Here is an 11506-nt window from a genome sequence, read left to right as displayed (position 1 = left end):
TTTCATCAGAAACAGTTCTGTGCATAATCCAGCTGTGTGTACTCTAGCTGCAATTCAAGTTGGAACACAGTTATTGGGTTTGACTAAATGAAGGTCTATAGTATTGTGACAAACAAAGTTTTTCTGTGCAAGCATATCTGACACTTGTTTCAAATGACCTTCCCCTCACCCTATCTGCTTGTAAAACATGGCCTACATTCCACATGTTTATGTCAACTTTGAACTGAGGCAGTCGTACATGCATGCTATGCCATTTTTAGGGGGTGTAGATATAATATACTGACCAATAGGAGGTTATCCTCTGGCCACATGTCTAGTGCGTGGGCTCCAAAATGGGAATGGCCCTTGGCCACAGAAAGTATTTTCATTAAGGTCAACAGCAGTAATCTGATGAATTATGTTGATCGTTCAACGAATACCGAAAACAAACACATATCCATTTCAATTGAGTATTCAAATCAGTATATTCAGAAAATGTTCTATGTTGGAAGGAAGGAAGGCATTGATGGCTGAGGTACAGCAGTGCATCTTTTGTCCCTCAAATCTCCTTATTCTGAATCAGAAATGTCACTGTTGCTCAATGCTCTTTGATCAACTGTTACCATTGAGGCCGTTATCCTCTTTTGAACTTATCATTGCTGTCACACAAAGTTATGAAATAACCAGAGAATTTGTTAGACTGATTGGCAATGGCCAATATTAGTACAATGATTCATCAGTAGCCCGGTGAAATGTAAGGGGAAAAGGGTCAAGTTTGTGATAATTATAGTTCACCCAAATTACAAAATCACATATTTGGTTCCTTATCCTGAAATGAGTCAAACGTGCTAACTTAGGGTGCATTAACTTGCATTGGGTTTAGGTTAAAAAAATGCTAACAATTAGCTGTTAGTTGCAGTGCCCAGACAAACAAAACAAAAGTGTTGATTGAAGTGTGCACTTGTCCATAGACTCATTTGAGGGTAAGGAACCAAATATGTGATTTTGTAATTTAGGTTATCCCTTTAAGCATCTGCACCAGTGGTCAGCACTGCAAAGGTAGAATGTAAACACATTTGACCATGAGCCCAAAATAGAAATGGCCCTCTCAGAGCTGTAAAGCAATAACCTGCAATGACTTGCTTTGTCCTCTTGATCAATGCAGTATATTGCGCAATGGTGACCCAGTGAGGACAGAAAATATGGACAGAACGGGGTAAAGAGAGTAAAGATGAAGTCAGTGTCATTGAAATTACCAAGATAATTAATCCCCAAGGGGCAGAAGGGCACAGTCAGTGCAGGTTAAGACTGTAATATCAACATCTGAAACAAGAATTGTATCATTTTGATTCCTTGATGGCTGATTTTGTTTTCGAAATAGTATATAGAGTATAATATAATATTAATATAATAATAATATAATATAATAATATATTGTCTGATTCCTTTTCAAAGAATGGTAAAAAATTATACTTTCTTTCGTATGACAGATTTTGTGTGTGTGTGTGTGTGTGTGTGTGTGTGTGTGTGTGTGTGTGTGTGTGTGTGTGTGTGTGTGTGTGTGTGTGTGTGTGTGTGTGTGTGTGTGTGTGTCTCGTCATTTTAAATGACGTGGCTCTCTCTGACATTATTACTGGCTGCTGCATTATGTAGTCCATCCATATTTCCGGAGCAATAACATTCTGCAAGATACATGTTGGAAACGCATGTATTTCCCATCATCCCCAGCTACCAGGAAGGTTGTGACGGTAATCCTTTGATGGTACACAGTCGCTGTATGTTGCTATATTATAGCAGTGAAATACCATAATTCGACGAGGGTTATTGGGATTTAAGATTGATCCTAACGGTTGTATTACAACAACGAAGGTAAGAGATAATTTGGCGTGTGTACGTTAGGGATGCTATTCAAATAGCAATGCTAATGTAAAGCTAATGACAGCTAGCTAGCATATTTTTGACAGGTCGTCTGTGTTGTTGTTGCCCTCTCGCGAAAAAGGTAGATAGCTTCGTGGAGGCCCTAAAGTAAAACGTGACAAGACCTAGCCAGCTACCATATTAACGCATTGCATTTGGAATGTGTAATCATGATATACTATGTTTGTGTATTGTTGATCTTGTGACCAAGCCAGTATATAGGTAGCTAGCCAGATGATCTCGCTGTGAGTCTGGGTGTAGCCTAGTCCTGAACAAGACGATTCTAGTGAATTGCAGATCTTGTCAACATGTCATCGTCATTGTGAATTTCCACCACATGATAAGCAATGTAATGCATCCTTCCTCCCTTGATGTAATCACTGATCTAACATTCGTGGAGTGGTCAATGCAAACGTTTCATTGCACTGGTTTAACATATTCATGACAGAAGGAAGGATACGTTCAAAAGTATTCCAACAGGGTGTCTGTCACTCTCTAACCTCATTCACTCACTCACTCACTCCCACACATACTTACACACACACAAACACTTAACTAGGTCTATTGAAAATTACAGTGGCTAAATGAGATGCACCACACTGACATTCATTCATACCATTCATTGGTTATGTTTTTGTTACTTTTCCCATTGAATTTTTATGCTCCAAAGGAACAAGACAAAAGACTCTTTCAGGATCGCACAGACCATCGGGTCCTTTGTAGGAAAGGCCACATATATCTTTGGAAGCTGAGTGACCCAATGACAATGAACTCATTATTATCCCAAGTAATTGAATGAGAAGGAGGGCTGGGTGTTGTCGAGAATAATTTCTTGAAACTTTTCAGAGGAGGAGATATTAAACACATGCATATTTGTGGAGACATTGTAACATAACATTAGGATGTGAATATGAAATACCTCTTTCACAGATCACATGAATTCTAGGGTTGATTGATTCAGAGGCTTTCTTTCTCTTCAGTGACTGTCTGGCTGGTAAGCGAGGTACAGTAAGATCAGCAGGATGAGTGGGGCTGCGCTGGGCATCGAGATCGTGGTGGTGTTCTTCCTGGCACTGTTCCTGCTGCATCGCTATGGCGACTTCCGGAAGCAGCAGCGTATGGTGCTGTTCGGCACGTTGCTGGCATGGTACCTGTGCTTCCTCATTGTCTTCATCCTCCCTCTGGACGTCAGTACGGTTAGTTCAGCTCTACTTTTACATTTAAGGCATTTAGCAGACGCCTTTATCCAAAGCGACTTACAACAAATACATTTGTTTAAGTAAGTGAATCATCTATCCATCAGTCATCATAAGATAAAGTAATCAATGCTCAGACCAGGGGCCATAGGCCGTCACAATTTTTTAATATTAACAGCAGAGAAACTTGTAGTGGGGGTGAAGAGGTCTTTAGGAGGGACCATTAAGATGTAGCCTGAAGAGATGGGTCTTCAATCTACGGCGGAAGATTGGTAGTGACTCTGCAGTCATGACAGCAGTGGGAAGCTCATTCCACCAGTGGGGCATGAGGACAGTGAAAAGCTGTGACCGAGTAGTGCGGCTGCTGCACCAACAGCACACTGACTTTAAACAAGATTAAACTAACTTACTTAGACTAGAGAACAGGTTTCACCACTCACTCAATCCCAAATGTGTTAGTCCTGGTCCAAGGTCAGCAGGGGTTAAATACCTTGCAGGATAGTGTCAGGCCCTCTCACTGGAGATTGACAGTGATTCACAGCAATTGGCTTTAAACAGCTGGCTTCCAATAGAACCAGAAATTCCTGAGCTTAAGGCAGGATAGCCACAGCAAAATACACAAGCTACCAACAGCACACTGACTTTAAACAAAAATAAACTAACTTACTTAGATTGGAGAACAGGCTTCACCACTCACTCAATCCCAAATGTATAGCTCTCATTTAGCACCAAAACCCTTTTATCCCTTCTCCAAGACACAGTTACACAATTTATACACCAGTGACCAGTGCCTACTTGTGTGCCTGTGTTTGCATGTCTGTCTCTGATGTTTGCCTTAATATCTATCTATTTGTGTTTTGACCTGTCAGACAATCTACAAGCAGTGCATAATTGATCACGAAGATCATGCCTCTGTGCCCTCTGTGACCCCATCACTCTCAAATCAAACCACAGGAAATTCATCGACTGTCACACCCAATAAAAGGTTAGAATACCACAATGATATCATGTGTTCGTAGGGGTCAGGATCAGCACACACAGTAAATGTAAATGACATGCCTCACAGTAAATGACATGCCTCATAGGCTATACTATGATAAGGTAAACCGAAAAGACATATTATTTATAACATTCTCAATCACAAAGCATGTACAGTGGTTCACAGTTGGTCTCTCTGAAAAATCTACATTTTGTTGAGCTGTAGCTCACAATTCTCTTCTATATTAAAGTCTTAAAGGTTTCACAAACGCATCAGCCTACATAGTTATTCTAGGGAACAGGGACCCTGAAGGCATGCAACCACCACCACTGTAATGCAAAGCATGAGAGTTTCTCCTGTCCTCATAAACCATTGAGATGTTTAGCAGGTCTATCTATTAGGATCATAAGGCAGGGTCTGTTTCTCTTCTCTCACACATTCATTTGCCATAATTAGTCATAATTAAATGTTTCCATTAAGATATTCAGACATACTCATGAAATGTCAAGCACAATTGTTTTGGTTGTGCTTGACTGTATCTCTACACAGTGTTATGTCTCCGAATAGTTTACTAAAGCAAACATTGAAGATCTGCTTGTGGTCTAGTTTTAATAACGGTGTAAGTTATTGAAACTTCTAGTCCAGTTTCAATAATTGTAGGTTAGGTTAACAACAGTAGAGCATAAGCCTTTGTAATTTCATTCCTCTGTAGAATTGTATTCCCACAGTTTGCTTGATTACTGTATACACTGTGGTTTTTTTCCATGACAGCGTTCCAAAGGTCTGTTACAAACCATGGAGCTACATCCCAGATGGAATCATGCCTGTGTTCTGGAGGGTGGTGTACTGGACTTCTCAGTGCCTCACCTGGTGAGTGTTGAATTCACTCCGAATCGTTTTGCAGTTGTATGTCCTGGAAATACTACTGTTCAGGAAGTATCTGTTGGCTGGTGTAATAGGATGGGATCAGCCTCATCAGAGATTGTAGTAGTCTCTAAGCAGTAGTAGTCTCTTGGCCAGCTGTCTCCACAAGACATTTTTGGATAATTCAACAAAACACATTCTGTATCTACTTAATGTACTCCTGCCTTACTCCAGTTGGTTATGTGCTTGCAGGCTGCTGCTGCCCTTCATGCAGTCCTACGCACGCTCTGGAGGCTTCTCCATAACCGGGAAGATTAAGACTGCCCTGATAGAGAACGCCATCTATTATGGAACATACCTGCTCATCTTCGGCTCGCTGCTCATCTACGTGGCCATTCATCCCCAGTGGCACCTCTCCTGGTGAGTGCACAGCACCATGGACAGCTTAGCCTTGAGGGGTGAAACCTGTGCTATTGACCACAAAGTCAATGGGCTCTAGAATCTCCAGATATAACATCATGATACGCATTTCACATGACAAAGATGGTTGGGAGTACGAGTTCCTTCAGGAAAAGCATTGTTATCCCCTTTTGTATTTTGAATGACATGTGGTTTGGGCTGTTCTCCTTCCCCTCTCAGGTATGAGCTGCAGACAATAGGCATCACTGCAGCCAACACCTGGGGCCTGTTTCTGCTAGTGCTGTTGCTAGGTTACGGTCTGGTGGAGATACCACGGTCCTATTGGAACTCCTCGCGGCATGGACATCTGCTCATTAAGACATACTTCAAAGCAGCCAAGCTGATGACAGAGAAGGCTGATGCAGAGGAGAACCTGGAGGATGTCATGGAGGTGGGGACTCGTTCCTAAATCGGAGACATTGTTACATGTTCTGTGGGTTAGGAAAACGGTTACCTTCTGTCATGCCCGTGACATGTTTCTGCTGTGTATGTTGTAGGAGGTGAGGAAAGTCAGCGAATGCATCAAGTATAACCACCCACTGAGGAAGTGCATCGATACGATTCTTAGAAAGGTAAGAATGACTAATGGCGAAGCTGCACAAAGAAACAAAACAACAAAGCATTTTTGACATGTAGATTTGAGTCTGAAGCCCCCCAAAATGAGATTTGTTTATCCTTCAGTGCCCTGTGGACTACCAGGAGAAGATGGGCCGGAACATGGATGACTATGAGGACTTTGATGACAAACAGAACACTTATCCCAGTGAGAAAAGCCTGGTGAAGCTGCACAAACAGGTAAGTCAAGGCTCCTGTTTTGCCTTTAGCCACATTGTTGTGCTCTTTGGGGTCCAAAGAAGAGATTAGGTTTCTTTTCTAATGTTTATTGTTTGCCTTCCCTTTGGCATTTTTTACTTCCTTTAATCCTAGATGAAGGCATGAGAATAAAATGACATGCGATACTTTGTGATTGGTCAGGTGATCTACGCGGTGCAGAGGCACAACAGGACCCGGGTGCAGTGGGAGATCCTCCTGCAGCAGGCTATCCACCTGGAGGATGTGGCCAAGAACGAGACCAGCTCAGCCCACCAGTTCGTACACAGCTTCCCCTCGACAGAACCCCTTGGCTGGCTCAGCCGATACCTTTACACCCCTACCGTAGGTGGGTCTGACCTTCTCACAGTCATCCTTATAACTATACCCCAACAGTGGGTGGGTCACCTATACTGCACTCACATATGGACTCTCCCTATCCCCCCCACCTTCCCCCTCTGAGGTTCGATCCAGTGTTACATTTACATTTCTGGCATTTAGCAGATGCCTTTATCCAAAGCGACTTACAACAAATACATTTGTAAGTGAATCATCTATCCGTCAGTCATCATCAGTAATCAATGCTTGGACCAGGGCCCATTGGCAGTCACAATGCTAGAAGAAGGAAAAAATACTTTTTAACAGGAGAGAAACTTGTACAGGGGGGTAGTGGGGATGAAGAGGTCTTTAGGAGGGACTGTTAAGATGTAAAGATATGTCAACAGGTTCCACCAAGATCTGAACTCGGATCGCAGGATTCAGAGTCCTGAGTGCTAACCATTACAGCATGGAACCCTTGACTGATCCAGTATAAACCCATGTGTCACTGTCTCATTCTCCAGAGTGGTACTGGGAGTGCCTGCTGAAGCAGTGGTTCTACCGTCTGCTGTCTGTGGTGCTGTCTCTGTTTTCTGTGGCGGTGGTGTGGTCTGAGTGCACCTTCTTCAGCACCCGGCCTGTCCTCTCACTCTTTGCGGTCTTCATCCAGCTTGCAGAGAGAGACTACAACTACCTGTACATTGAGGTGAGTCTGTGGGACACCAATGTGAAGAGAAAGAGAATTGCTGTAGAAAGAACAAGCACATGTATTAATTGGCTGACTTGTGGTTATATAAGTGTGTGTGCGCGTGTGTGTGCGTATATATATATAAAGGGGAGGATGGTACTCAACACTACGGTATACTTTTGTCCACTAGATGGCGTGCTTCATCACAATCTTCTTCCTGTGCACCTGTGTTTACTCAACGGTGTTCCGCATCCGAGTATTTAACTACTACTACTTGGCATCACACCACCAGACCGACGCCTACAGCCTGCAGTTCAGTGGCATGTAAGTGACCAGTACGGGTGGTAATAAGCAGTGAGGGGACGTATTGGATGGAGAAAGGGGGACTTTGAGGAAATTGACATTTAGAAAAAGCCAATTTAGCAAAAGTCAAAATTGTCCTTATTGATCCGCAGGCTATTCTGTCGTCTGACCCCCCCACTGTGTCTGAACTTTCTGGGTCTGATCCACATGGACTCTGCTATCTCCCACCAGCAGAAGCAGCAAACAGCCTATACCTCTGTAAGTCACACAGGGTGAAGCAGCCAATGAAAAGGCACATCCTTCGGGCAGTGTTCAGTTATGGTACAATAGTTCAACAACAACATATACCTCAGTAAACTTTGAAACCACAGCTTAGTATATTTAATTTATAATTAAATTCATTTCTATCAACTTTGAAACCACAGAAACAATTAATTTACAGCGGGAAGGTGTTGGCGTCATCGACACTCAATGTATAATGTAGTGTTGCATATCCAAACCACTCTGTTTGTGTTGTCAGGAAGCATTCATTGATTGACCCTCACAAATGTGTGCTTTCCATTCCTTTCCCTCACATCTTCTCTGCAGATCATGGGTTCTATGCGGGTTCTCTCATTCATAGCTAATGGCTTTTACATCTACTATCCCATGCTGATTGTGATCCTCTGCATCGCTACCTACTTTAGGTGAGTGCTGCTGTCTTTTTCAAACACTGAAGTGACAGTTAATAATGAACACTTGTGGGGTGAACAAGCAGGACAACAATTGATTCTATTAGAAAACAACAACTATGAAACATTGATGTATCAACATGCAGCTGGGGGTGCTGCAATGCTACCATGTGTACTCATATTATGTATTTTTTAACCCTTTCCTCAGCCTTGGCACCCGCTGTCTGAATATGCTGGGCTTCCAGCAGTTTATCGGTGACAATGAACTGACCTCTGACCTGATTGATGAGGGCAAGGAGCTCATCCGACGAGGTTTGACCCCACTTGATTTGAGTTTATACTAGGGTGAAAAATATGTAGTTTTCTGTTTTATTTCTGGTGTTGCTGTGTACTCGCAGCACAGTACTTAGTCACGGCCCTTCGTTTTTTGACAGAGAAGAGAAAGCGACAGAGGACAGAGGATGGAGAGAACCGGCGGAGAGTGAGTGTCTGGGTTTCATCTGCCATGTCTCTTTAGTGTACTTTTGTATAACTGAAAGACTTAATGAGGAAGGCTATTTAGTATTTCCACCAGAATGTTAGAAAGCAATGGATCAGGATGTTGATGTTAGGCTTGTGCCTGTGTTCTAGGAGTGGAAGGAGCGCTATGGTAACCAGAGAGAAGATTACGCTGCCAGGAACAGGAACAGCCATTCAGAAATGAAGGAAACCAACTACTCAGACAGTGTCAACCCCACCACCAACACAAACACCAGCAGACGTGAGTGTATGGCCGGATAGACTATTTCAAACCATGAATCACTAGTTTGCTCTTATAAACTCATTGGCTTGTCCAACTGCTATGAAGCCTATCAACTCCACAATTTCCTCATTACATTTATCTGCAAAGCAGTGATATGCTATTGATATATATATGTTTTGTAACAGAGGCAAAGTACTCTCGGACTGGTAGCCGGTCAGAGAGAGACTGTATAGAGCTTCTCCAGGATGCAGAGCCGTTGGACTTCAACGCTGAGACACTTACAGATGACCCTCTGGAGTCTGATTCCAGCAGGTAAGAGGTCTTCCACGTCTGCCACGCAAGTTACATTAAACTGTAGAAGCAGGATATCAAGATCTGTGTGTTGCTGAATGTGTCCTCTTTTTGTCTCCTTTTTGCAGGCCTGCAGGGGGCAGGTACCTGTCCATGTCATCGTCTCGGAGCAGAATCTTTGATGATGTGTGAGAAGATTAGAGAGAGGGAGAGTCAAGGGGAAAGGATAACCCAGAATGCACATTGAGTTTATCCTCAACTCATCCACCTTGCAGGGAAGACCGCAGGAAGGAGAGATACTGTCCCAACCTCTATGAATGTAGCACGCGACCTCTGTCACTCTACACCTCTGGCATGATACCCATCTGCCCCTCTTCTCCAAAAGCTTGTCGTCTGTCAGAACATCACAGTGGCTGTTGAAACGTATCCCAATGTTGCAGATGTACTCTCTTGTGCCAGCCAGTATGCAGCATGTCACAATGCTCTATGCTAATTGGACTTATCACCATGTATTTTCTTTTTTGTCGGTTGATCAGTTTCAGCATTTAAGTTATTGTTTATGCATAAATGTAAAAGTCCTTTTCCGGGGAAGATCCCCATGTGATCTTCACAAACCATGTACCGTATAGTTCCTCAAAGCCCTGGCTAATGGGCTTCGAATGAGGATTTTTACTACTAGTAATGAAGAATCTCATAAGGGGAAGAAGTTTTATTTATAGTTCTTTGAGGCTGTTATATCTCTACATACGTACATACATACATAAATGTATTTATAACTGTGTCAGCAAAATATAAATAGTGGGATGAATTATCAATGTTCTAGTGAGTTAGTCTTATGTTGCCAGTATGTATTATTCTGGTTTATGGAAGGACGTATGAAGCTGCTACCATAGAAACTGACAGAGTATGAAGAACAGACAGCCCTTTATTTCATGTGCAATTTATTTGGTTCATTCCACACTGGAATGATCCTAAATGTTCATGTTTGAGAATTTTGTTCTTGAAAAGCCTACTTTTTAAATGATCATTCACCATATTGTATAATTTACTGTTTACTGCTTCACACTGGTTACGCCTTATTTGTTATCAAATATTTAAATATTAGGTGTGAAAATCATCTACTGAACACTGTCTCCTTGAGGAAGCATTTGTGCCATTTCCATTGTCTGCCACATTATGTTTTTGATTGAAATTCTAAAATGGCAAATGTATGTTTTTCCAATTATGATTTGATGTTGATTTTAAATACTTGGCTAAATCAAAAAAAATAATAATGAAAAGTGACCTTTAAATGTTTTTTGCATTTCGATATATATACACTTACTTTAATGGAGAGATCCTGCTGGCAGGTACAGTGAAGCAACAGGTCATTGAGTTTTTGAAATACTTGCACAGCGTGTTTCCCAAAAGTTGTATTGCACAGGAAGAACTTTGAGACTTGGTTGGGGGCTATTGAAGAATATTACACACTGAATGCATGCAGATTAAGGTGTTCATCTATCAAGGAGCTGAACAATTATCCTGAAACCATATTAAATTCAGTTGTAAATGTATGTAATGTTGTCTGCTGTAAATAATCTTAACTTTAACCAGATATCACTCTCTCCATGTCCCTGTGTCTTTTTGTCCATAATGCACTGTTTTATATGTTGTGGATTTTTGATTTTGTATTATATAGTTTATTGATATAGCACACAGAAAAGGTCAACACAAGAATGACATGCTATTTATTGTGATATGTCACTCCATCTGTTAACATTGGTAACAACAGCCACTGTTAATAATGCTCTTGTCAAAATTGCAAGGTCTTGTGATGTTAGATACCCTTTTAACTTCACCTTCCTAAAATCTGTTTTATGTAAAAAAATAAAATAATAATAATAATACTTTCAGAATCATCTTCAAAATGAATTATGTGTAGTATGATTACAATTTATCACTGGTGATTTTGGTGAAAACATTTTAGATGATGCTTTGTATGTTGAAATAGCTATATTTCATCTTCTCTGCACATGTATTCTGATGCTGGAATGTTATAATTTATTAAACCCTGGTGTTGGTCCTCTGTGTTTTTATAAATGATGTAGTATTTAGGATAAAAGAACATGTACAGTATACCAGTGTGTGCAACTAAATAAAGTGTATTCACATTACATAACGTGTCATATAGTGATTGTGTCTGTCAATGAGAGGAGGGTGGTCCAGTTAGTTTGATGCAAAGTTAAGATTACCATGGTTATTGCACTTGCTTCAGACATTCAAGTCACTATCATTAAAGAAGATACCAGA

At 41.4% G+C, this 11506-nt stretch overlaps 1 protein-coding gene across 1 annotated transcript; it reads left to right on the top strand.

Annotated features, from left to right (window-relative positions):
• The first annotated feature begins 1720 nt into the window (after positions 1-1720).
• On the top strand, positions 1721-11364 carry lmbrd2b (LMBR1 domain containing 2b). The gene is made up of 18 exons (XM_083670161.1): positions 1721-1848; positions 2877-3092; positions 3962-4077; positions 4843-4941; positions 5188-5355; positions 5575-5785; positions 5892-5966; positions 6076-6189; positions 6370-6553; positions 7047-7228; positions 7401-7534; positions 7666-7771; positions 8102-8199; positions 8393-8496; positions 8619-8665; positions 8815-8944; positions 9112-9238; positions 9346-11364. Exons 2-18 carry the CDS (start codon positions 2919-2921, stop codon positions 9407-9409), a joined length of 2133 nt encoding a protein of 710 aa, XP_083526287.1. The 5' UTR covers positions 1721-1848; positions 2877-2918; the 3' UTR covers positions 9410-11364.
• Positions 11365-11506: the final 142 nt, after the last annotated feature.

This window comes from Argentina silus (assembly GCF_951799395.1).
Source record: "Argentina silus genome assembly, chromosome: 5".
NCBI lineage: Eukaryota > Metazoa > Chordata > Actinopteri > Argentiniformes > Argentinidae > Argentina > Argentina silus.
Note: the sequence above shows the minus strand (reverse complement) of the source record. Positions and strands in the feature narration are given on the sequence as shown.